Source organism: Micropterus salmoides, unplaced genomic scaffold (genome assembly GCF_014851395.1).
Source record: "Micropterus salmoides isolate LMB-PRFRI ecotype aquatic unplaced genomic scaffold, ASM1485139v1 Ms_hic_scaffold_15, whole genome shotgun sequence".
In the NCBI taxonomy this organism is placed as follows: Eukaryota; Metazoa; Chordata; class Actinopteri; order Centrarchiformes; family Centrarchidae; genus Micropterus; species Micropterus salmoides.
In genome coordinates this window covers 16,698,271-16,722,284 of record NW_024040596.1, presented here as the reverse complement: position 1 = coordinate 16,722,284, position 24,014 = coordinate 16,698,271, and the positions used below count along the sequence as shown (strand labels likewise).

At 44.5% G+C, this 24,014-nt stretch overlaps 1 protein-coding gene across 1 annotated transcript in view; it reads right to left on the bottom strand.

The window, feature by feature from the left end:
• igsf3 (immunoglobulin superfamily, member 3) overlaps positions 1 to 24,014 on the bottom strand; it is a 67,480-nt gene that overhangs the window by 11,715 nt on the left and 31,751 nt on the right. The window contains exons 3-6 of the mRNA XM_038720647.1: positions 15,012 to 15,431; positions 11,666 to 12,052; positions 8,881 to 9,288; positions 5,737 to 6,162 (exon numbers count right to left, since the gene is read on the bottom strand). Coding sequence (XP_038576575.1) covers positions 5,737 to 6,162; positions 8,881 to 9,288; positions 11,666 to 12,052; positions 15,012 to 15,431 — 1,641 coding nt within the window. The remainder of the gene's footprint in view (positions 1 to 5,736; positions 6,163 to 8,880; positions 9,289 to 11,665; positions 12,053 to 15,011; positions 15,432 to 24,014) is intronic.

The window sequence follows — 24,014 nt, the reverse complement described above, 5'->3', positions numbered from 1 at the left end:
GGCAGGGACAAAGAGACATAGAAATGAGAGGGATGAATAAAAGTAGAAAGGTAGACACAGAGAGACGGATGAGAATTTCTAAAGGGGACAAGATGAGAGAAAAGTAGGAGAGTTAAGGGATATAACACCAAACTGAACAGATATTCACAAGCAGCTCCCAACAGAAAGTAGACGAATGAGACCGAGTGTGCAGAGGGAGGAGATAGCCTGGAAAAGATGAGAGAGATGTAAAAGACAGAAAGTACGAACATGCTCCTGGGGGGATTTCGGAGAGCAGCAGGCAGTCTCTCCAGCTCCACTCCAGAAGACTTATAGTCTTAATGGCTGCCTGCTCCGCCTTTAGTGTTAGCATTAGCTCAGCCCTGGGCTAATCCACAGCCAGGACCTCAAGCATGTCAGGACTGAAGGCTTTAGACACGCCCTGATCCCATGCAGAACATCTCACTTTGGCTTGCTGCTCCTTGCCAACCTCTGCAACTACATACACACAAACATAAAAATACACACACACACACACACACACACATACATGCAACGCTACACACCCGGGCCTGCCTGGACCTCTGTCATAGGGGGCATAGATCAGAGCAGGCTGCTGGTCAGAGGCAATAAGGGATGGGGTTCCCCTGACTGAAAAATGCCTCCTCTGTTGAACTGGGAGCCTAATTTCTATGCTAATGACTGCGATGCATCTATGATCCCATTGTGTCAGAGGCATATTACCCCTCCAGCCCCCAGCCACCCCGCCTCCTCACACACACACACACACACACACACACACACCCACACCCCCCCACACCACAATATCTGACTGGTATAATTATGGGGATCTGAGCACGTAACGGCAGCCTTGAACACACCCAGACAGAGCCACACACACATGCAACTACACAGAGAATTCCTATTCTCCAGCATCATTATGGACACACTGAGGCACTGACTGCACTGAGTGCACTTTCCCTCTTCCAGCCAGCCTGTCTGAGAGAGTGATTGCTGGATGCAGGCTGGCCCAACGGGAAAACGGATGCATAAGAAGGGGGTGAGACAGCGGGGGTCAGGGCAGGGGAACTCTGGGAGATTAATGGCCCAAAAGAAGCTGGCACAGACGGGAGAGCATAAAGACTTATCAGATGGAGCCGTCGGCCTGTGTACATGCCTGTGTGTTTGAAAAGGGTCTGCCAATAAGCATAAAATACATTATGCGCATTAAACCACGGAGAACAGTGGTCATTCAGTTAGTGCAGGTTAAGCTGGGGTGTGTGTGTATATAGTATTCAAGAGGCTGAGCCTCTCCAGTTCTGCTCCTACTATTACCCACAGATTTACATGGGGAGCAACAGCACTATAGCTAGCTCTGAGTTACGACTTCAATTACAGCAGCAGCAGGACACACAAGAGTGCATGTGACACACACACACACACACACTTAAGAGAGATGCAGAGACACAACACAGAGAATCTCATTGTGTCTGCAGATTGGGCTGAACAAGGAAATGAGGCCTAGATTGGATTTGACAGAAAAATATGCCTGTGTTCTTGCATGAGAGAAAATGGTTTGCCCTTGTGAGGAAGAAGACACAGGGAAGGAGCCTGACCTTGACTGTCTGAAACAGGCATGATTAATCAAAAATCTTATGAAATTTCAGTGCACCCATCGAAGGCTCTTCATTTAATCACCCATTACGACCCTGTGAGTTCATGTGTTCATGCAACTGACAAAAAGACAGCAAATGCACTGTTGAGTATGTATGTTGTATATGCAATGTATAAACTGTACGTAGGAGAGGCGGGTTGTGTGTAGCAGACATACAGGCCTGCCTCAGGTGAGCTTGTGGGCAAACCCAGACTATATTCACTGCAGCCAAAAACAGGTATCAGAAAAGATTTACAACCCTGACACCAACAGTAACACTGTCATAAAGCCACTATTGTGTGCAAACAAGCACAGCTGCCATATCCCCATTATTTATGAAATACAATGACAATGGTGAAAAAACTATTTGAAGAAAAATGTAAACATAATGGAGAGAATTATGAGGAGGAGGAGGGAAGCAGGGAATTATAAAATATTGAAAAATCACAAGAGTGAGAAAGAAGCTGGGGGCGTGCGTGGAGGGAAACATGCAGCTAAGTGAGAGTGAAGGGGAAAGAAGACATTAAAAGAGACTTATGGGGAGAGTGAGAACAAAATGTAGAAAGACAGAGATGGAGCGAGAGTGAGAAAGGCGGACAAGAGGGTGATAGCCGGGGTCTTAATGAAGATAGACAGCACCTATCCATGCGCTGATAAGCAGGAATCTCCAATAACCGCAGTGATGCCACTGCTATCAATAATGTCTGGGTGGCAAGTACTTCACTGGCATGAAAGGAGAGCACGTGCAGCATCTGCTAGTGCCAGGCCATATATGGGAAGATACCCTCAAGAACTATCACAGAGAGAGAGAGAGAGAGAGAGAGAGAGAGAGAGCGAGAGCGAGAGACAGAGAGAGAGACATACGAGGCGGGACAAAGCTGAAGATGAAGTAGGAGAAAGTAGGAGGCATATATCCTCTAACTCAAAGCGCAACCACAAGAGAGCAGATAAGCATAAGCAAAAAAGGCATTCATTCCTTCAGTCATGATGTTTGATCATGTGAGTGAAAGGTAGCCAGGCAAGCGTAGGTGTGTGAGGAGAGATGAGGAGAAGCTCTAAGTGGGACACCCCCCCCCCCAAACACTCCCCTCCATCATCACCATCATCATTCTAGCTCAGCCAATAACCAGACGGTCTTAATATCCCACTCCTCATGCCAGACACACACGCACAAATGTGCACATGCACACACTGAAATGATGAGAAAAATGTATTGAACTCCCAAAACCATCATTAATCTCAACTCCGGTTCCATTAGGGAAGATTCAGCATAATTAGTTTTGCATGTTTTCTGTGTGTGTGTGTGTGTGTGTGTGTGCGTGTGTGTAGTTTGGGTTATGAGTAGATGATATTAGATTGTGTCGTAGAAGGCTAAGACTTCCCTGGTGATCTACCACGCTGAACATGTGTTTGCCATTATTGCATTTCAGAAAGAGACAAAGAGAAAACTCAATCAGGTGAAATCTAATATTACTGCCACTGTATGTGGAACGTTAGACCGTGTATTTATGTTTTATTGTGTGTGTTAGTGGAGATCCTCTGCTGTGAGGGTTAACACTGAATCGTGTTCTACCATAAGATAATTACACTTTTGCTCTGGGAGGTAATCCCCCCCCCCTCCCGACAATGTGTCCACTGCATGCTCATGTGTATCTGAGCATGATGTTTGTACTCTTTTGTGTGCAATGGTTCTCTGCAAGAGCCTTTGGAGGATAATTCAAGCCAAACTGCTGCACAAGGTTGCCCTCACAATGAACATAAAAATATTGTATGTGTGTGTGCAGATATGGTGGTGAACTCCTCTGATATGACCCATGGGGCATGGACACTGCACTGCAAATGAGATTTAGAACAGGAAGTACCCATCTAGTTTAAAGAAACATAACGCTGACTGGCTGACTGCTTCTATGTGGGTTTGGTCTGGCTTTTTATCTATATCCAACGTCTGCTGATCTAAGATGCATAGATTTTGGATCAAGGGCGCTATTTCTGATGCTAGTTTTCACTCTTTGCTTTTGAAGTTCAACAATAATTTAATGCCAAGCACCATTGCGAAGCGTCTTATGTTAGGCACACATTTGCATGTTTCTTCTGAATGAAAGAAAGCTGAGAGAAACAGTTCTGCTCTCGCTAGGCATCAGGGGTGAGGTAGGCGCTTCTGTATAAGTGTATAGTAAGCATATGAAAACTCTCAGGGGCACTTCACAGGAAACATGGTTGCAGGGGCATCCATGCAAGAACTTAGACATAAACACGTGTATGTGCACACAATGCTGGTAAGGCAACTCATACATTTTGAGCAGGTACCTCTGGAAGCATGATTTAAAGCCTCTCAATTATGAATCTGGTCAAATGCTGTGTTTGCTCACACCTCATTACACACACTCCCCTTTATCCCACTTCTTTGAGAGAGGAACTGAAAATGCCGGTCGCTCATTTAGCCAGGAGTGGTTAACATTTAGGAAAACAGAGAGGTAAAAGCAGACGGGGAGGAGAGGCGTGAGGCAGAAAGAGATGTCCTACGTTCTGACAAATGAATCATCAGGCTAAATGAAGGTCTGACTGAACAACCCAAAAAAAAACATTAAAAAAAAAACCCACAGGAGGAGGAGGAGACGAACACAGCGTGACAAGGACTGAGCCAGGCTTCGCCAACCAATGAGATATAGGAATTACTCACTCGCCCTCCCCTGTGAGATAGTGCCCTTCCACACCGAATGATCGCACCGTTATGGTTACTGATTGGCTTTCAGTAGGCAACTGATCACATTGTCACGGTTACTGATGGTATTACCAAAGTAAGTGATGATTTTGTCATGGAGACTGTGCTAGGAAAGGCAGTGGAAGGAAGACCCACTATGAGTGTCCTTAAGATTTTTCTGGTTAAGGATAAACAATGAAAACTGCACATGGTTGGGAAGGTAAATGAGCATTCAGGATGATAAGTCGATTTCCAAATAACTCCTGAAGGGCCAGGGATGCTGTGTGTTCTGCGTGAATGGTTAAGGTCAGAGCACAATCAGTCAAGCACGTAAAACATTGTCTCTGAACTGTGGTGCTCCTGCATGTGTTTGTTTGTGTGAGCCTGTTTACATCAGTTTGCATTTGTGTGTATCTGAATCAATAACAGCAAGGAATGAGAGACTATCCTGTACATGTGACTACATTCCACTGTTATTGATCACCACAGTCTGCCACTGAACTCAATACAGCATCTGACTTAATCTCACCTGAACACAGAAGAGGGCTGCAGGCAGGTAAATATGAGAAACACAAGCTTTCACATATCTCTTCACGTATCGCTGATGATCACAAACATAACGTTACAGCCAACTATTTGGCATCAGAAGTTGAAAACCTACTTCTCATCCCACCCACACATCTTGCTTATATTCCTCAGACCTCATTGGTACTTCAGGTAGCACAAGGTATTGCTGGACTGCTTTGAAAGCCAGACTACAATGGGGTTGTTTTTTTTTTATCAGCAGGATGAGTATTTGCCTCAGGCACATCCACCTGAATAAATGAAGTATCATACTGTTGAGGCACACCAGACTGGGCTAAATTGGGCCAGCATGTGTTTGTGTGTCTGTGTGTGTTTGTTGTTTGTGTTCAGCCACTAATTGGGCTGTGTCTGACTGGGTTTGTGTGTGTGTGTGTGTGTGTAGCACAGAGGGCCAATGAGGGCGGTGTAGACAGTTTAATGCCTCCGCTGAGGAAAAAGGTTCAAGGACAGATCGCTCACTCTCTTTCTCACTCTCTGTACCCATCCTTTGCTTCCCTCTATTTTACCCCTTTCACTCAGTTTTCTCTTCCTGTGGGATATTTAGCAATCCATTCACTGCGCTCCATTAGGAGACTCCACCCTGCCCTGCACATAAGACACACACACACACACACATCCACACACACTCCAATTAGTGGCTAAACCAGAGACTAAGAGCAATTAGAGCAGGCAGAAATCCTCTAAGCTCTGCTGAATTCATTCGATGTGTATGTGTGAGATTGTGTGTCTGAATCTGTGTTTATCCCTGTTTGTGTGCTGGTCTATGTCTGTTCCAATTAGGTGTGTGTCTGCCTGGCAAGCAGCCACGCAGCTTTACCTGGCTGTAGGACAGTGATGCCAAGCAGGTTGGATGTGCGGTTGGCTACTTTGCTCCAGCTATTGTCGTAGTTCCTCCTCCACAGGACGGCGGTGCACTGGTACTTGCCCGCCTCGCGACGGCCTGCCCGAGTCACTGACAACCGAAAGTTGGTGTTGGAGTGAGAGCGGTCCACTGTGGTGCGGGTACCCAGTCCCAGCAACTGCTCCCCCCACTGCAGCGTGCCCTCGCGGGTGAAAGTCACCAGGTCTTTGAACTCTCCCTGATCCTCGTCATCACCTTCAGTGTCAGCTGGCATGAAGCGCCAGGTGACGGAAGTGGGGACACGGGGGTTGTGGCGGGGCTTGACCAGGCACAGGAGGTCGAAGGAGTCTCCGAAGGTAACGGATGGTGTCCGTGATGAGGCCGACACCATGAAGGAGGACTCTAGATGGTGGAAGAAGGGGAGAGAGGATGTTAGGATGACACATTGTTGGCTCAGTGAATAGAAGTGAAACAATATTACATTATTTAGAATAGCCTACATGTGTGAGTTCAGAGATACAGTAGTTTTGGGAACGGTTTTCCCAATCAGAGTCAGAAACTAATAAATGCCATAGGACAGACCTTTTTAAACTATTTGGTGTAGTCAGAAGCTATGTCAAACAGCAATATTAGGCTATTTTTGCTCAAATGTTGAGTGTCTATGGGTCCAAATAATCATGATCCCATATGCATCCAGGAATTGAGTGAAACTTACCAAGTAAACTAAAGATGTGGTGGGGGGGGCACCGTTTCCCAAGCTTTGTCGGAGGGGAGGCCCGCAGTCTCAGACTTTGAAAACCCCTGCTCTAAAGGCTTTAAGCTCAGCAAACGATGTGGGGGTTCATAATCATTTACAGGAAGAAAGTTCTAAATCTCTGCAAGCATTTTCCTCTATCATTATAGCCTAGGCACCTAAGTGCATGTGTATGTATGTACTACCCTGTGCTTGTGTGCAAGAATGACTGTATGCTTGACTGTGAGAGTGCGCTTCAAAATTAATGGGTGATGCAACAAAGAAAACCCACGGGAGAGATTTCCTCTAAGCGCTGTTGTTCGATCTACGCCCAACTCCTTGCCAAGTCTAAACTATCCTCATTAAGCTAAAAACGTTCACCCAACTCCATATGTTATTGCCAAGATACATCTATGCTGGAAAGCAAGGGAGTTGAGAGAGAGCAATATACTAGATAAAGTCCATTTTCTCCATTGCCCTTTAATAACATTCAATGAATGTGAATGATTGAGCTTGAATACGATAAGAGGTCATACACAGATGAAAAAAAAAAAAAGAGGGAGGTAGAATGAACAGGTGATGTTGAAGTCTGATTTTTGCCAGATCAGATTATGCATTTTCTTTGAGACTTTGCAGAATTCTCCATTATGATCTTGTCAACAGCCCTGTCGCTTTCTTTCTATCCCTCACCCTCCCTCTTTCTCTGACAGCCATCATCCCCGGTGTCCTTCAGGGTGTGTAATCAATGGCTTTCTGTCCAGACTTGGCCACTACCGGGACAGCTGCCTGGGGCCATGATTCTCTAATAGACAATAAGTCTCCCCTCTCACTCTATCGCTCATCTGCCAGCACCCCTCCTCCATCCATCCATTTCCCTCACTGTCGGCCTGAAAACAGGATTTCACGGCGATCCATTTTCCCATACAACTCTGTCTTTTTGTTTGTGTGAATAAACATGAATGCGTTTGTTTCGTTCACTGTACAAAGTGCGTGTGGTTGAGTGGGAGACTGTGTCTATGTGTATCTACTACACAATGGCTTGCGTGCATGTATATAGGCTTCTCACTTGTACACACTTGCCACCCTGAGGGCCCCTTAAGCCAATCAGCTGGAAAGAAGACTGAGCACCTTTGTCCTCACCGTGGCAATAAAAACACAAGGCTCTAGGTCTTGTCAGCAACCACAGGGAGTGCACAAAGAAGGAGGCTATGAAGTGAATTAAGGTACAGTGATCATATATATTGAGCTTCAGCCTGTACAGCGGTTCACTCAGAGGACAGGTCAGTGTGATGCCCAAACTGAGCTCAGAAGGAAACTGGACCACACATTTTCTTTTTTTAATTTAATAGGTGCAAGGACTAAAAAAGTAAGAGTAGCCAAGAGTAGCAGAGGAGAAGAAAGTTGAAACACTGGGAAAAAAATAAAGTGCTCTATCTGCATGGCAGGTTTACGTCCAATAAAACTGTAGTTGGAAGCAAAAGTGAGAAAAAACCTGGACCGAAACGAATCCGAGACAAAGTAAAACACACACATTGACCGTCACACAACAGCGGTTTAGAAAATCCTTTGATCAACAAGCATGGAGGAGAGGGGATGTCGAGGAGTGTAACTGAAGAGAGACGAGCAGCTTCGGACTTCTTTTCCCTGATTTGCATAATGCGTCCCTTGTTCCTCAAACTAATGTTTCTGTTGTTGCCCAGACTTAACAAATGGCCACTTAAAAACTGACATCTCTTCTCTGCAGCGCCGCTGTGTGCTGCTGCAGGGAGCTAATCCGTTGGCTGTGTGTGTGTGTGTGTGTGTGTATGTGTGTGTGTGTATGTGTGTGTATGTGCGTGTGTGTATTGAGCCTAGTGCTCCTGGCCTGCCAGCTCCTCACTGCTCCGCTCCACTGGCTTCCTCAGCCTGTACCGAGGATGTTCAGCTTAACTCAGCACTGACAGAGGAGACCCACAGACTGTGAAACACATTGCCGGTGCATTTCCATTCTAATAATTCTGACTAATCCATATGTGTGAGTGTGTGTGTGTGTGTTTATATCTATGATGGGTGTCACAGTAGCACTGGTCTTGACGTGTGGCAGAAGGTGTAAGAGAGTGTGTGTGTGTGTCATAATAGCTCTTTCCCCTGAGCGGTGCATGAATAAACCCTGGTGTTTTCCACTATGTAGACTGCATGTTCTGCCTGCGCCATTCATCAGTCTTTAGCAAGTCACAAACCATATGCCTCTCTTTGATTTGGTCCGCATGTGTGCAGATACACTATCTTATAAGAGGGTTTACATGCTTTACCATGACTGCAGATTTCCAGCAGGGGGGCTGCCCTTAATGTGCCTTACCAACTTGAGAATTTACACTATATTGTTACATTGAGCTGCAGTAACTTACCAACAGTCTTGACAGTGATGGTCTTGGTAGCGAACTTCTCTCCTATCTTCTCCCAGTTTAGCTCTGGTTCAGTGCCCGTCTGAAACCACTCAGTGGCTGTGCAGCGGTACTGTCCTTCGTCCCCAGGTACAGCATTGTGCAGGGACAGAGAGAATGCGTCGGCCCGCACCTTCTCCACACGTATCTCTCCATAGCTGGCGCGCTCTCTGTAAGTGGGACTGAGCCACATAGTACCATCCCGATCCACAGAAGCCACCTCCTGGGCTGCTCCAGTCACCTGCTTGTCTATCCACTGCCAGACAACAGACAGAGGGCCTGTAGTGGAGTGGACTAAGCATTTCAACTGGATCACATTGCCCTCTAGGACCTCAGAGGAGTTAGTGGACAATGACACTGTGATGTTGCTCTCTGAGAGGGAAGAGAAAAGAGAGAGAGAGAGAGAGAGAGAGCGAGAGAAAGAGAAACATGGAGGTGAGCATGACAAGAGATAGGACACATAAAAAGAACCGAACTCCTTCTCACGCTGAATCCCAGAGACAACAAGAATCCCACTTCCTGTGTTAAAACATTCAGAGAGTACAGGAGGCCAGGGGCAATAAAACAAATCACTGAGCCTGTTCCCAGGAGTATAACATAGTCCTGTGCTAGAGCTGTGTGCATGTGTGTTTGCATGCTAGTGTGTGTGTGAGAGGGCGATAGTGCGGTTTTGTAACTGGCCTCAGGCACACCAGTGACAGCGAGAGAGGAGGCCTTGGTGAGTTTGTGTGTGTGGGTTGAGATTCTCTTTCTGAACCCTGTGTGGCTTGTTGACCAAGTCCACATTGGCACAGGAAAGAAGGCTCAGATCACAGGGCTCAGCGGCACTTCAGAAGTGGAGGGGGATAAAAGTCTTTACTGGTTCTTCTGCTCTGCTTTATCTCGAATCTCATCACTTCAATGTCCATCAAACATTATGGAGCTCCGGTTGACCCAAAAGCCATCTTATCCCTGCGGGGGTAGTGCTGCTGTCTCTTGGAGGTGCAGCTTAAGGTATCCCACTTTTTTTTCTCCCCTCAGGCCAAGCTCTGCTACTTCTCTTTCGGCCTGTCAGCCCTCCTAATAAGCATGAGCTCTCTGTGAATATGGAATAAATTTGTTTCTTACTTCTATCACACTCAAATGAACACAGGAAAACCATTCAACCTTTTCCTCTTCCTTTCTGTTTTGTCTATTGTAAAAGCTTCATAGGTTTTTCCACAGCTAAGAACATATTATGCTCTCTCACACTGAGACGTGAAGAGAGGATTGTTAGACAGTTACACAACTAGATAGACTCATCGTCCTTCCTGTAAAAATATCTGGTTTCGAGACCCTTTTTCTTCTCTTTGAACTATGTTTTTAAATGTTCACATTTCCCCCCACCAGCTCCTTCTTTTTTGGTTTTTGCATTTCTCTCTATTGCAGTATATCCCCTCTCTTTTGCCCTACACTTGCACTTGTCCTTTCTATCTGTATGACAAAGATTCAGTGTGGCATGTAAGCTTTCTCACCCTCATTGCAAAGGTAAACTCATCCATCAGCACTGATTTGTCAGAAGTGTTTACCTCTGTTTTTCCTTTGCTGTCACCTCCGCCTGCCACTCATCAACTTTAACCCCTGGTTATTACCAACTCTCACCCAATCCCCCCAATTAAGTGATGAAGCACATTTTGAAATTGCATGTGAGTGAGTGCGTGTGTGTTTGCAGGTAAGAGAGAGCAGACATGAGAGGACAGTGTGTGCATGAAATATAAGGCTGCCTGACCACGACTGCTGTGTATCATAGCAGTTCTCCTCCAATAACCATGGCCATTATCCTGTGTAAACCCTATAAACATCCTTTATGGGACATTAAGGTCTTTTGTTGGAAAAACAAAACCTCCCATACAGAAAGGTACCCTGGAGACTGCTGCAGGCTCGGGGCCATTGTTTTGGGCTGATTTAGCAGGGGGTGCAGAGCGTTCAGGATAAGGTAGCGTTGGCTGCTTGAGAGGAGATACTATTCTGTAGTTATTATGTTTTATTATGCTGGTAGCAGCTGGCTCTACGAACTGTTCCAGTCCTAAGAGACATGGAGGCCCAAACTGGAGTAGGGGGGCGTTTTCCTGCTGCCATTGAGATGAAGAAAAATCTCAGTGACAGATGAGAGGATAGGGAGCAGGGTTTGGAGGGTTTGACTGTAAATTTGCATCAATCAGCTGCAAGCATGATACAGCCCCCACCGGCCAGCCCTGCTTAACCCAGCTGAAGAAGTCTGCCCCAGCAGAACACATTAATTTAGCCAGGGGAACCACTTAGAGGGCTCTGGAGAGCAAGGCGCCTTTCTCTGCTTCTTTTCTTTCTCCATGCTTTAATTTCATGGCTGTTAGCTCAGCCTCCTTGAGTCTGGACTCTTCTGCTCTGCATTATCCAACTACAGTGTCCCCAACCCCCCCCCCCCCCCCCCCAACTAGCTAAGCCACGGAAATGGGAAGGACCACAATGCTGCATTACCAATCCTTAGCAATCCACTCTAACAGAAAATACATCAGGAATAACAGTCGCATTATCCTTTCCCGTCTTACTCAAAGTTAACAATAGAGGCTATGCAGCTATCTGTTATAGGCCACCTTGGAGAGAGGGAGGCTGGAGGGGAGCGCTGAATGACATTCCATACTGGCTACAGAAGATAAAACTGTTACTATGAAAAGCACATCATTCTTAGTGTAAATGACAACTAAGGGCAGGACAACTAAGCCAGTGACCTCGTGAACAGATTATTACTCACTCAGTGGCTGGACCGTGATCTGGACATTGCGGGACCTCTTGCTGCGGTCGATGAAGTCCCCTGTGGGCGTCTTCTCCCGCTCTGTCACGCGGCAGATGTATTTCCCAGCATCTTCAGCGCGTAGGTGCTGCAGCTTGAGCAGGTGCACGTTGGAGCTCTCTTTCCGCACGGTCATGTGACCAGCCGCCTCGCGGTCGACGTAATCGGGGCCCAGGACAGGCACGGCACTGGGGCCCACCACGGCCACCGGTGAGCTGCTGAAGACCCACGACACCGAGAAGAAACGCTCGGGCACATTCTGGGCCTCGATGGTGCAGCGAAGCTCCAGCGGCTCACCGGCCGTGAAGGACCGTCGCTCTGTGCTCACCTGGATGCTGAAGTCCCGATCTGAGTGTAAAATATGGAGGAAAACAGAGATTGATTTTAAAGGAATGTTTAATAGAACAATCAAAAATGTGGTCATGTGGTTGCAAAAAAAATAAATAAATAAAATGTATTGCACAGACTACACTCAGTGATAACTCAGCGATATATGAAACCCCCCCCAAAAATTCCCTTTTGAATGTTGCACATCAGTGTGGTTTAGTAAGAAAATAATTTTATCCAATACCAGTAAATGTGCAAAATACTTGAACAGCAGTAGATTTTAAATAAAGCAACTGAACAGAAAGAGCGTAGGTGTGGGGGAGATCTCTTCATGAAGGTGATATTTGTTATGTTCCCAAACAAATTCTTTCTGATATCTAAAACAAGACTGATGTCTAAATATGGACTACAATTGGAATGCATAAGACCACTGCGGGGGGAGAGGCGCGGGTTCAAGAATGGGCGGGGGCAATAAAATAGCACCAGTTAGTGCTGAAGAGAGAGAGAGAGAGAATATAAACTAGTGATACTAGTGAAGCTTGAGGTCACACAGTGCAGTGCTCAACGCTGATCTTTCAGAGAACTCTGCTCACTCTCCCCCCTTGGTTTCACTTCTGCAATAAAAAAACACATCTAATTAAAATTCTCTTCAGCAGTCTGAAACAGAGTCAGGCGCTCTCTCCTTCTCCTGCACGGTCTAAGACAGAACAGACAAAGTAAACACTGCTAGTGCTAGCTCATGCACTTGGCCACATTGGGCTTGTTGTCTGCGCATGTGCGACTGTGTGTGTGTGTGGGGCTGTGTATTGAGTTTTATTTGCTGTATTAATTTCCAGATGATGAGCATGCCATGTATCAGAGAAGGCTGCTTTGCCTCTCAGTAAGGTGGTAGCCCTGAGCTGTAATTACAAAGACTTTAAACAGACTTCCTGAGAAACGCACTCATGTGGAAAGGTTCAAAGCCTGCCCTTGGTATAGAGCTCGTTATGCAGGGGAACATTATGGAGGGAAGGAGAGGGATGTTTTATTCACATACACCAACATATGAACGCACACTTGCCAAATACTGACATAAGCACATATAGTAACTTATTGCTCAGTTTTTATATTGCTGTAAAATCAGTATCTTGGTTGGTTGCTGCACCTGCAACAAGGCAGCAGGACAGCAACACAGTGTATTATGACATTTGAATGTCATTAATTGTGAACGGGAAGGAGAGCAAAGCTAAAAAGGGTTGTGACCTGCTTTGACAAGAATTTGTCACCACTCAGCATGGAGCTCTATTACGATGGTGTTTTACAGGAGGAGTTCAGCTGAGAGGATGCAGAGGCTCTGGAGTGAAAACATCCTCACATGTCCAGCATATGTTAGTGTTTAGAGCTAATTAGGAAAAAAAGAATATTAAGTACAAGTAGCAGAAGGAGTAAGGGGGAAGTGGGTGAAAACTGAAGGAGTAGGAAAAAAAACACGGTGATGAGACATGACTGCAGAAAATGAGAGGTGATGTGAGAGTAGGGAACAAGGGAAGAGGTGAGAGAAAGGAGAAAGAAAGAGAGAGACGGTAAAATCTGAGAGTGAAAGGTACATTAGGATTCTGTCCGTTGCTCCTCTCTCTGATGCTGGCTGTGGGTGATTAGCTAGTGATGGTGCTGTCTTGAGATCTCCTCCATCTTTTATAATAGGAGCCTAATGGAGGAGCTGCTCCCTTTCCTATCTAAATTTCTCTCTGTGTCAAATATGCACATGGACAGGTGCAACATCAAATACACACATTCAGCCTAAAGGCATGCAAGGTGTGTCCTCATCGTGCAATAAGTGAGTGAACAAGATGAAATCAAAATGAATCCACATGCATACTCCAAGTTTGAGCACTCCCAACCCAGAGCCACACAAGTCTGCTGTATTCTCTTTGTCATGCAACACCTCCATCCATTATAGATTACAAAGAAGACAGAGAGTGACGAAGGGTGCTGAGAAGGGAGCTCTTTGTGCCTTTTGTCTCTTCCCTGAAGTAGGAGGAACTCATCTGGCAAACCTGCTTTACATCCAAGTTCCCACTCTTCTTCTCATCTACCCAGCACTATCTGGGGCATCATCAAGTTGTATTGGTCCAGGGCAGATCCAATGCTTAATGGAGAAAGGCAAAACGATTCTACTTTGAAATGATTTACTGGCATGAGACACTCGCCACTGCGTGCTGCCTTGGTAATTGAGCTAATGTCAAAGCAGTTTATCACACATCTCTGTGACCCTTTCTTGGAAGCACACAAGTTTCTTTATGTATGTGGAATACAGCACAGTGGGCGTGATAGGGGTCGAGTCGGGTGGGAGGTTATAAGAAGCCGCCTTTGTTTCTGGTCCATCAAGTCTAGGGGGTTGACAGCTTATTAGATCATTATCATAAGTCCTACTCCTCCATCATCTCCATCATACATTGTGCACCCCTTGTTACTTCCTCAACCCCATGTCTCCCTCCCACTTCCTCCCTCATTTGGTAACCCCTTCTTCTCTTCCGTTAGACAATCTCCTCCTTCAGAGTAGGCAACCGTACTACACTGCACTCAAGCACAAGCCAGACTGGTGTAATTGTTGGTGAGGAGTGATTGAAAAACCCAGTTTTGGCTTCTGATCTCTGGGCCACTCGTTGCCTGGGAAATTGTATATGCGGAAGCCATAGGTCTCCTGTGTCAAACACCCACGCTGTTGGGAATTGGTTAAATCATTCTTGGATGTGCTTGTAATGTTGCCCATCAAACAGACACAAATACAAAAGTGGGGAGTCTGTGGAGGTTTAGTTAAGCCCTTTTTAGTAAGCTAATGAGCTTAGTGTGAGATACTGATCAGCAATCAGAGGAAGCCAGCCCACATGCTTGAACGTGTGTCTGTCTAAAGGACAGGGGGGACCTGAGAGCAGGCGAGCATCTTTACCCTCGCTCCCCCTCCCCCCTCTTTTTCACAGAATCTCTTCCCTTTACTCACCAGTGGGCTGAATGCGGAGCTGAGTCTTTTCGCTCTGCTTGCGTGTCATGGCAAACCAGCTGCCGTCTGAGTCCTGAATCCACTCAGCAGCCTGGCAGTATAGAAGGCCCTGGTCCACTGGCTGCAGCTTGTGAATGGTCAACCTGTAGGCCGTAGCGCTGGTTTTATCCAGCCTGAGGTCCCCTGCCGCCATCCTCTGCCGGTACGGTCCCCCGGAGCGCAGAACAAAGTCCCTTGACAAGGTGACCAGCTCCTGAGGTGGGGCGGCCGCGTCCTCTGGGGACCGCAGGTACCAACCCACCGATAAGTGTGTGTGCTGCACGGTGGTCCGAGACACCTCGCAAGTAAGCTGTAGTGTGTCGCCTTCCACCTTGGACAGAGTCTGGGCTGGAGCGGTTACTGTCAACGAATCCGCGATGACTGCAAAAATAAAGAAAAGAAAAAGAGACAAAAAATAGCACTCAGTCAGCATATGTGGAGGCTGTTTGGGATGTCAGGGAAGGTTAGAATTACTCATTTTAGAAAAGGGTTATCTGGTCCCTTAAATGCCATATTAAGCCTGTCTATAATAAATCTCAAATACCATACAGTGTTGTTGTTAAATGTGGAGGACGTGCCACAGTAGCATTTTTGTTTACGCCTGCTATTATGGAAGTGAAAATAAAGCATTCTGCTGTAAGTGGTTCAAAATCTGATTTACTCCCCAGTGAGGAAAAGGTGGTAATGCAACCAAGCTTTTGTTGTGAGGTGACTGCCCTCTATTTCCTCTTCCATACATGACTTTCACATGTCATCGTGCGTTGATGGCATTTCCTCCATCCCACACAGCCAGATCCCTCCAGATACCCCTCCAGCACCAGACTTATTATATCCCTTTTGGTTTGCTATAGCAAATGTAACAGCGCCACACTGCCATCTTACCGCCACCCTCCCTCTTACTAAACTTTTCAAATATTTTATTTTAATCACACACACTAAATATACAAATGCAAGTTAAAATGGCTGTAATACATTACTCCCAGCCCTTCTATCTACAATACATCTGAGAACAGAAGACACTCAAGTCAGAGACATCAAGGTGTGATAATTTCAGAAAGCAGTCTGGAAACACACCACACATTGACGGAAATAAACACATGCAGCTTTTAAAAGTCGCTAAAGGAGTATTTTTGGATATGTATCAGGGCACTGTTGTATATGAGTGTGTGCGGAAGAGAGAAAGAAAGAGACAGATGGATAGCACTGGACCCAAGATTCCAAAAAGTCATGCATTAATGAAAACCAAAAGGAACAAAGGTCGTGAGGTTGTAACAAAAAAAAAAAGTAGTGTTGGCTCCCGCAGCTGTGTTTGGATGTGTGCAGCTGCACATGGATGCTATTCTATTTGTCTCCCAATCATTTATGCAGTGCATAACGTCACTGGTTGAGGCTGGAAACATATGGACACACACACACACACACACACACACACACACACACACCCACACACCCACCCACACCCACACCCACACCCACACCCACACCCACACCCACCCTAAGAAACAGAGAATATACAAAGACATGAGTGTTCACAATAGACAGCAGTCAACAATTTAAGTTAGGCTGGAATAAATTGAATTGAGCGAATAATGCCGAGAGAAGCTTTCTTGCATTGCCATGTGGTGACTGTGAGCCCTTCTCAGAAGCCAGAAAATGGAAGTGCTTTGTGTGGGTTTATGCTAGTGGAGTGCTTTGTCAAGATGCTTGGCTATTCAGGCTCTTAAGGGATTGTCATTGTGAACACTACAAACCAGCATGTTTGAGATTGGTGCTTCTCCTCAAGTCACCTGCTATGACTAAACACAGATGCAGGAAAAAGTTATTCCTGTAATCATTTGACGTATGCAAATACATACTAAATGCATGCACACACAAGTCATCACATATCTCTGTGTGTGCTCATGTGTATGAAAACATGAGTCAAATTAAGAGATGGGGATTGCGAGAACAGAGAAACAAATGGAGGGAACAAAGGCAGAGAGATCAGAGAAAAAAGATAGAGGAGGCGGAGAAAAGAGGCTTGACATCTGGTTACTGAAGTTTAACAATACACTCAAAGAAAGCAACAACGATAAAACAGAAGTGGCAGGAAAAGAAAGTGAGTAATCAGGTGGGTCAGCCACAGAGGCACCCTAATGAGATACAGTAAGTTCAGACAAGAATAAGTTTCTAGCAATAGTTTGACGCAATCTTGAGAATACTGATGAGGTCTGACTGAATATGTCCTCTGATCGGCTCCTCCATTACCTTTAGGGCTTGATAAACAGTCTTGCAGCAAGGGAGGCAAATGGTAGTCATGGGGAGCAACCAAACAGTCCCGCTGATATATTTGTTTGTTGATTGTATGATAAAATGACTAACATGGGAAATCTTAGTAGGTCTGTATTAGTGTTTATATTCTCATGCTTTTTTTATTACAGGTTTCGGCTGGGCAATCGGCCCCTGCTAATGGTTGTAAGTGCTGGGTGATAAATCTTCAATATATTCATTTACTAGTTTTCAGTGGAATCACATTGTGATGATATGTTATTGTGCTACAAATTTGGGAATCCGAGTAATTAAAAATAAACAAGTTTGGTAAGTGAAGTGAAATTTTACAGATGTGTTTTTTCTGAAGTAGTGGAATCAATTTACTAATTTTTATATGCGAGTCATCACAACAATTCAAGTTGTGTGCAATTTCTATATCGGAAAATATCCTTATTAATTACTGTAATAAAGACTTAAACCATATCACCATGCCTTGGCCAATTTCTCCCTTAACAAATAAAATTATCTTATTCATTACACAAGCATCACAAAAGTCTGATTCTGCTACCTGAAGGACCTGGTGTTGCAAAGTCCTCTCAGTCAACACTGAGTCAACAGCAGCCTTGCACAGACATTCTGTTACCACAACAACACACCTACGCTACAACCTGCTGTTGCCATAGCAACCCTCCCACATGACAGCTGAGGGCCTCCAAGAACAGCCGGGAGTTACTATAACAACCGCACCCCCTAACACCAACCCAGTACTGACTGAGTAACAGACTCCTGTCCCCTCTGTGGACCCCCCCGGGGAACAGTGTGAAAACAGCAAGCTGACTCTTCATGTCCTACAGCCAACTTCTTACAGAGATATTTAACACTTTGACTTCATCTCAAGTTCTCTGGGCCAATCAGATCCCTACACTCCAATCTCAGCATTTCCAATGGCCGGGCTGAGGTTGTAAACACACTGAGATCCTCCAATAGTCCCAGTGACCTCAATCTGGGAAGGATTAAGAACAGCATGAGATGGCATTCTCAGGGACACAAACACACACACACAGTTTTGTCACATGCGAGGACACTGTATTGACTTATTGTAACATAACTGCTGTGTGCCTTTTACAACCATTACAACAGCATCAAATCACAGATCTGGGAATATTCTAGTTTCAATGTAGTCAGCAAAAAACAACCAACAATGAATTGAATGAAAGTGTAGCCAAAACGTGATACAGCGTAGGCATATAGGTAAAGACCTCAACTATTGTCCAAACACATGAGCCACACTGTTACAGTAACATGTTTTTCATTAGTCAATATCACATACATCGAACGTGTATCTGTGCTGAAAATTGTCCCTAACAAAAGCAATATTTACTCCTGTTTGAGTAACACTTACAAAAAACTACAGCACACTTGTGCAATACCCATGCTGTCTGATCATCATCATCATATGCCACACATGTGAGGTGGATGGATTATCTCGGCAAAGGAGGAGTGCTCACTAACACAGATTTTGACAGATTTGTGAACAATATTTGAGGACTTTTGTGTACATAGAGAAAGTCTTAGACCTTTGAGTTCAGCCATAATGAATGGGGACAAAAGCAAAAGTGTTACGTTTATAATTTTGTTCAGTGTACATACACCACAGGTCCCCTAACGTGGACGTTGCCATGTTGCACCGCCATGTTTCTAGTGTAGCATAAATGGACGAGCGGCTGTAAAGAAGTAACGTTAGTAGTAATAGCAGTAGTAGCAGTTGTCGACTGGTTTATAAGAAGTAAGAAAAGAAATCTGGACAAATGGAGGACCACAGGTATTATTTAGCACAAGAGCTGACAGAGCGTGTCAGCCAACGTAGCTTCTCCTGCACACTTGGAAAGGGAGGGGTGAGCGGTGACTGATGGTGCATTCATGTGGTGTCGGAATTATCAGAATCTTTTTCTTCCTTAAACCTTTATGGCAAAAAGAGAAATAAAGTGTACATGAGACATTAAGAAGTATACAGAACTTTGATTTGTGCAAAATCACGTATTGCATATACATATTTTGCAAACATGTAATTTGTAATATGGTAAGAATGAATGGGCTTAGGGCAAGTGAGCAAGCCTTATCCTTTAAGTGGGGCTTATTCTAACCTAAACCAAAAACCATGGTTTAACTTTAAAAAAAAATAAAATAAATTGATGTGCAATTGCTGTTTGTGCAAACAGCGAGCGTACGTCCCCACAATGTTCACAGATTATTGTCCCTACAATGTGATACAATACAAAACACACACACACACACTAAACACTAGTGCCTGAGAGCAAATGACAATTTTTTATTTTAATAACTTATTTAATTTCCCCCACTAACCTCAGCAAAATTGCCAGAGAAAGTTTGTTGAGGTTGATGTGAATGCCTCCTTTCAGTGCATTTTTAAAGAGCTCATATTATGCTTTTTTGCTTTTCCCCTTTCCTTTATTGAGTTAGATACCTTTTTTGTGCATGTCATTTGCAAAGTGAAAAATCCCAAAGTCCAGCCCAAAGGGAGTTCCTATCTGCCACAGAAAACTCTGCTCTGCACTGCTTGAAAACAGCTCATTGGTAATCCAGCCGCTTCCCATTCATCCTTGTGACGACAGAGGGAAGAAAGCTAAATGCGCCATATAACGCTCGCCAAGCGGCTACTCCGACACGCCCTCAAAAACACTGGTGGAAAAACACTGAGCTGCAGCACGCACACCTCTCCTCTCCCATCCAAACACTAGCTACCCTCCAGACAATCAATGGACATAAAGTTGTTGCTGTGATGTAGAGACAGAGTTCAGTTAAAACGTTATGGATGAAAAATACATTTGTTACAGATTAATAACTCACCACTCTGAAACTCTTGCTCCAGCCAAGCTGGTCGGCAACATGTACAGCTGAAACAAAGACTGTTTGCTTCTCACTGACCCACCCTTCTCTGCTTCTGATTGGCTAGTAGTCCTCATCTAAGAACTGCGGGTGTGCAACTCCCAACAAAGATCATTTAGAGACAAGATGTATCACTCCATAGCTAAAACAAAGCGTTAAACACAGGGTAAAAAGAGGAGCTGCAGCAATGTGCAGTATGAAAAAAAATACGGTGTGTTTTTGAAAATAAAACCATGTAAACCTGTTCTGGCACAACCCCTAAATAAGATTTTGAACCTGAAAATGAGTATAATACCACCTCTTCCATTGCAAAAAACGGTGCATGTGTTCACTGCACCCCCAATGTGTTCAATGAGCCAGTCTTTATTACCATAAAATAAATAAACAATTTCAGAACTTTATGACGGATTTAAGATAATTTTGCTCATTTGTATCACATTCGTAGAAACTGGAATCTCAAAGTACTAGCAATTAAAAAGTTTTTCCTGATGAATCAGGTAATCTTTCGCATTTTCCCGTGTGGATAAGAAGGAAAATATGTCGTTTATTCTGCTTTTTATACTGACACAGAAGCTGTCAATCCGTTATAAATCTTTAAAACTACTCTCTTCCTGCTCTACCTCATCTGCAATTTTTGCTTTCATCTCCCTCTATTCCTGATCTTCTCCTTCTCTCTCAGCCCTCTGAAGTGAGCGACGGTTGTCATCCCTCAAGCTGGCCTTTTAAGTCCAGTCACACAGGGATAGAAGTGTGGGGGACACGAGGACACAAAAAAGGAGGATAAGAGATTTCGCAAAGACGACACGAGGAGAAAAAGATCATTTATGAAGTCTGATCTGTACATTTTAGATGCACCCATCTCTTTGCAATGCGTGCAATGTGCTATTGAAGCAGAAGCGGCAAAGATTCCTTACAGAAAAACGAGACAACAAATCAAATTAAATAGCAGTGCACGTTTGTGTGTACACCGTTTTCACATGTGAGTGTTTGTGGGAACGGGATTTTTAAAGATGGAACAAAAACAGCACATAATGAAGATTCATCCATCCGATCAATTTGCGCTCACAGTTGTGGTCATATCGTGGGAGAAGCTGCTGACAGGAGGAACTGGAGAGATTCACACTGCTCTCTGGATGTTACCACTGCTACAAATGGTCTGGCTCACAGAAGCACACGCTCTCTTTTCAGCAACACAAACAACACATGTATGCACCCACACAGATGTCAGGTCATTGTGTTTCCCTGCATTTGTTTGTTCATGTATGTGTTTATGTGCCTACTTAAATGCCTACGTGTTAAGTGCAAGAGTAAAAGGCAGCAAGTTCCTAGCTCTGTTGTTTATTTCACTGAGAGTCTGGTAGTAGCTTAGCCTCAGTTTGGAAATGTCAAACTTTTTCCACTGGCTGCTGGCCAATCAGAATGAAGGAGTTGATATCAAAGGTGTAAAACAATCGCAATATCCATGATGGAGCTTTTCTCTGACATTTAAATGTGAATGTATTCATGCCTGCTGGCAAATACTGCAACAAACTGTATGGTGAGGCAGTCAACAGAAACTGCTATGACAGTTGGTGGGCTGACCCTACTAGCTATACTTCATGGCCAAGTATGTGGACAGCTGAACAAAGTATTTTGACATCCATACTGTACATGATTGTTATACATCTTATTACAAAGCTATGGCTTTAATCGGCTACCATAACACCCTCCGCTCTGCTGGGAAGGTGTTCCACAAGATTTTGGAAACTGGCTGCAAGGTTTTGCTCCATTTTACCCACAAAAGCATTAGTAAGGTCGGGCACCAGCGCTGGGCGATAAGGCCTGGCTTACAGTCAGCTTTACATTTCATCCCCAAGGTCTTTGATAAGGTTGCGGTTGGGGCTCTGTGCAGTCAAGTCAAGTTATTCCACACCAAACCTGGAAAACGGGGAAAAAAACGCAGCCCACTCATTGATTTGAATGGAGCCCTGCAACTCAGGGGGCAAAACAATGTAGACTCAACTAGTTCGTCAGTCACATACATGTAAACATGCATGTTTCCTGATGAATACTTCATATAATGGCATATTTCTACTGTTTACCTCACAATAAGGAGATAAAATAGTTGTTGTTGTGACAACGTTCCGTTACCAAATTTCCAAGAACCGGGGATTCGTTAGGGCACGTGCAATTCAATTCCGCTTATCAGTTCCTAACTTTTTGCATATTTCTGTTGCGCAACCCGAATGAACTGCAGTGAGCATTTTACAATCCATTAAAAATTGCACTTATCTGCCAGGACCTCCTACATGAACTTAACGCCACATCCTTTGTACGCAGTACATCAATAAAGCATGCGAGAAGAAAGTCCTTCTGTTTACATTCCTGCACCATGGCAGACCGCAGCAAACGCGTGACATACATGAATGTGAAGGAATGCACCATGTTCCATGTGTTGCGGTCTCCCAGCTACAATAACGCCTCCAAATACAGCTAATGCTAACAGCAGCAACATCTCACGTTCAGGTACAAAACATAGATGAGGTGACATTCGCCTTTTATGTTGAAGGTAAACAAATGATGTCTACAAATTCTTCCAATAGATATTCCCAGAGACTACAGAAACTTCTTTCATTTTAGCCACGAAGGGGAAGATAACTAAGGAAAAAGTGGATGAATATCACAGAGCAGTGAAAAGATTTGTGGTTAAGGGGGAGGGAATCAGAACAGAGATTCGATATGAACTGATTTTGATAAGCAGAATCGGAATTGATAAAATTGAAACGATACCCAACCCTAATTGTCATGTTGAAACAGGTATGGCTTTCCTAAAACTGTTTCCAAAGCACATTATTGTCTAAAATATAATTTTATAATTGGAAGTAAGGGGCCTAACCAAGAAAAACAGCCCAAACCAAAACACACAAACGTATACAAATTGGGTGTCCACATACATTTGGCCCTGTAGTGCGAAGGACATTCACACTACTACTGCCTAGCACTGCAGATGTTCAGCGACAGCTGAAGTGGTTACCGCTTTTCTGTGTGTAATGCCCTTAAGTGTCTGTGTTTGCGTGTGCTGCTGCAAAGCAAATGGCCATTTGGCAAAGCCAGTAGGGTAATTATTGTTAATTACTCTGTGAAACTGAGAGTACCGCTGAGAGGAAAACAGAGCGAGTGGGCGATCTTCAGCTCCACTTCATGAGAGTCCAGCCTCATCCCTAAGCAGACGTCACTTGCTGACCCAGGATGCAGGCGTATTGGGTCAGGAAGTAAAAGAAAGAGAAATAAATACAGAAACTGTGCCTACACCTGCCTTTCTCATACTTCCATCCATTATCCTGCCCATTCACATCCTCAACTTCTTTGTTCTTCTCTGTGAGAGCGGTTGATGAGTCAGAATGAGGGATGAAGTGGTTCAACTGGGAAATTGGGAGAGAGGAAAGCAGAGGGTAGAAGTAGGCGGAAGAATAATAAAAGGTGAGGATAAAGACAAAGAGGAAAAGGGAGTAAAGAGTTAATGTATGCCATATCCCCCCTAAATCTTAATGATCCCTGTGCTGGAACTGCAAAAACTACCGCAGATAGATTGTTATTTTTCTGTTTGTAGCCAAAGATATATATAGTTCATTTGCCATTCTTACTTCAATACCCTAAATTAATTCACACACAATAACAAAAATCTGCTGATCAACACACAGAGTGTATCTCTCAGGAGACTGGAAAATCAAGCAGGTCTTCAAACGAAGACACTGTGAGCAACCAGTAAAGCAAACTCTGATGAACTGAGGTCTGCACATGATGCCCAAGACCCTGAACTGATAATAA